Raw genomic sequence first — 1,100 nt, forward strand, 5'->3', positions numbered from 1 at the left:
CTCAGAACTGTGTCAACAACAAGGCCAGCCCATTATGACTGCGTCAGCCTCTGTTGTGGCATGTCGAAAGAGTTTCTTTCGTCTTTTTCTTGGAGAACAACATAAGAATGACATTAGACGAATTCTTTCTCGCCATGCCATGCAGCGCATTGGGCCATAATCTGTTCAGGAACTGTGCAGCATAATTTCTCGCCAGCCACTGCATTCGATTGTGATCTGTTTTGGAGCACAGTGGGACGTGAGGATATAATAATAACGTTAAACTTGTTGCTCCATATGGTATTTCATTTGCTTCTGGCAACGCGCTCACAAGCGTCACGTAGCGGGCAAATTATAAATGAATAATATGTAATATTATAATGGAATCCGTTTAAAACGAAAACTGCAGGACCGCCTTATTTCTTTGGTTTAACCGTGTTTTCTGTTCAGAGAGATTGTTCAAATAAAGACAATATAAATATAGGATTTTTGTACACTTTATTTTGCTTTGTTTCTGCTTTCGGTTTAACCATTTTCGGTTCAAGCGGACTCCTTTAATTTTTTAAAGTCAGAACAGTGTTTATAACTTTCTACTTTTTTCCGGACAATAATATTATTGTGGATCAAAATGTGCAATAGTTGAGCTGTTGCATCTCTCTCTCATTGTCAAGGGTAGGAGGGGGGAAAAAACACGCTCAGCCAAAACGGCCACCATGGTTTAACGGACGTGATTTAACTGAACTAGCCTGAGGACAGAAAACAAAAGGAAAGCAAAAACAAAAACAATACAAACTCGGGTTTCTTCTGCGGAAAGAATACTGTGGTCTTTTCTGCCATGGCTTCACCATCCAGCAACTCATCTCGTCTGCTCAAGAGGATCAGCATCATCTCTTCCAGACCCAGACCTTTCAGGGTAGCAGTTCTCGGGCAGAACGGAGTTGGCAAGACAGGTCAGTGTGGCACGTACTCACGAGGTCGTAATGAGGAAAATGATAGCAAAATAATATTATTTATAGAATATTTCCACAGGAAAGGCTTCAGTGCGCTTTACAGAGTAAAAAGAACACAGTTTCAGCAGTGATCCTTTAACATGTCTCCTTCTTCTTCCTTCTCTCTCTCTC

General features: G+C 41.0%; 1 protein-coding gene across 2 annotated transcripts in view; it reads left to right on the top strand.

Annotated features, from left to right (window-relative positions):
- The first annotated feature begins 13 nt into the window (after positions 1 to 13).
- The window catches only part of LOC101855737 (ras-related and estrogen-regulated growth inhibitor), a 13,063-nt gene continuing 11,976 nt past the window's right edge, over positions 14 to 1,100 (top strand). The window contains exons 1-2 of one of the 2 annotated variants that reach the window (XM_013085211.2): positions 14 to 279; positions 651 to 929. In XM_013085211.2, coding sequence (XP_012940665.1) covers positions 815 to 929 — 115 coding nt within the window. In that variant the 5' untranslated portion in view covers positions 14 to 279; positions 651 to 814. The remainder of the gene's footprint in view (positions 280 to 650; positions 930 to 1,100) is intronic. The other variant, XM_005103039.3, reaches the window with a different exon arrangement.

Source organism: Aplysia californica, unplaced genomic scaffold (assembly GCF_000002075.1).
Source record: "Aplysia californica isolate F4 #8 unplaced genomic scaffold, AplCal3.0 scaffold00356, whole genome shotgun sequence".
In the NCBI taxonomy this organism is placed as follows: Eukaryota; Metazoa; Mollusca; class Gastropoda; order Aplysiida; family Aplysiidae; genus Aplysia; species Aplysia californica.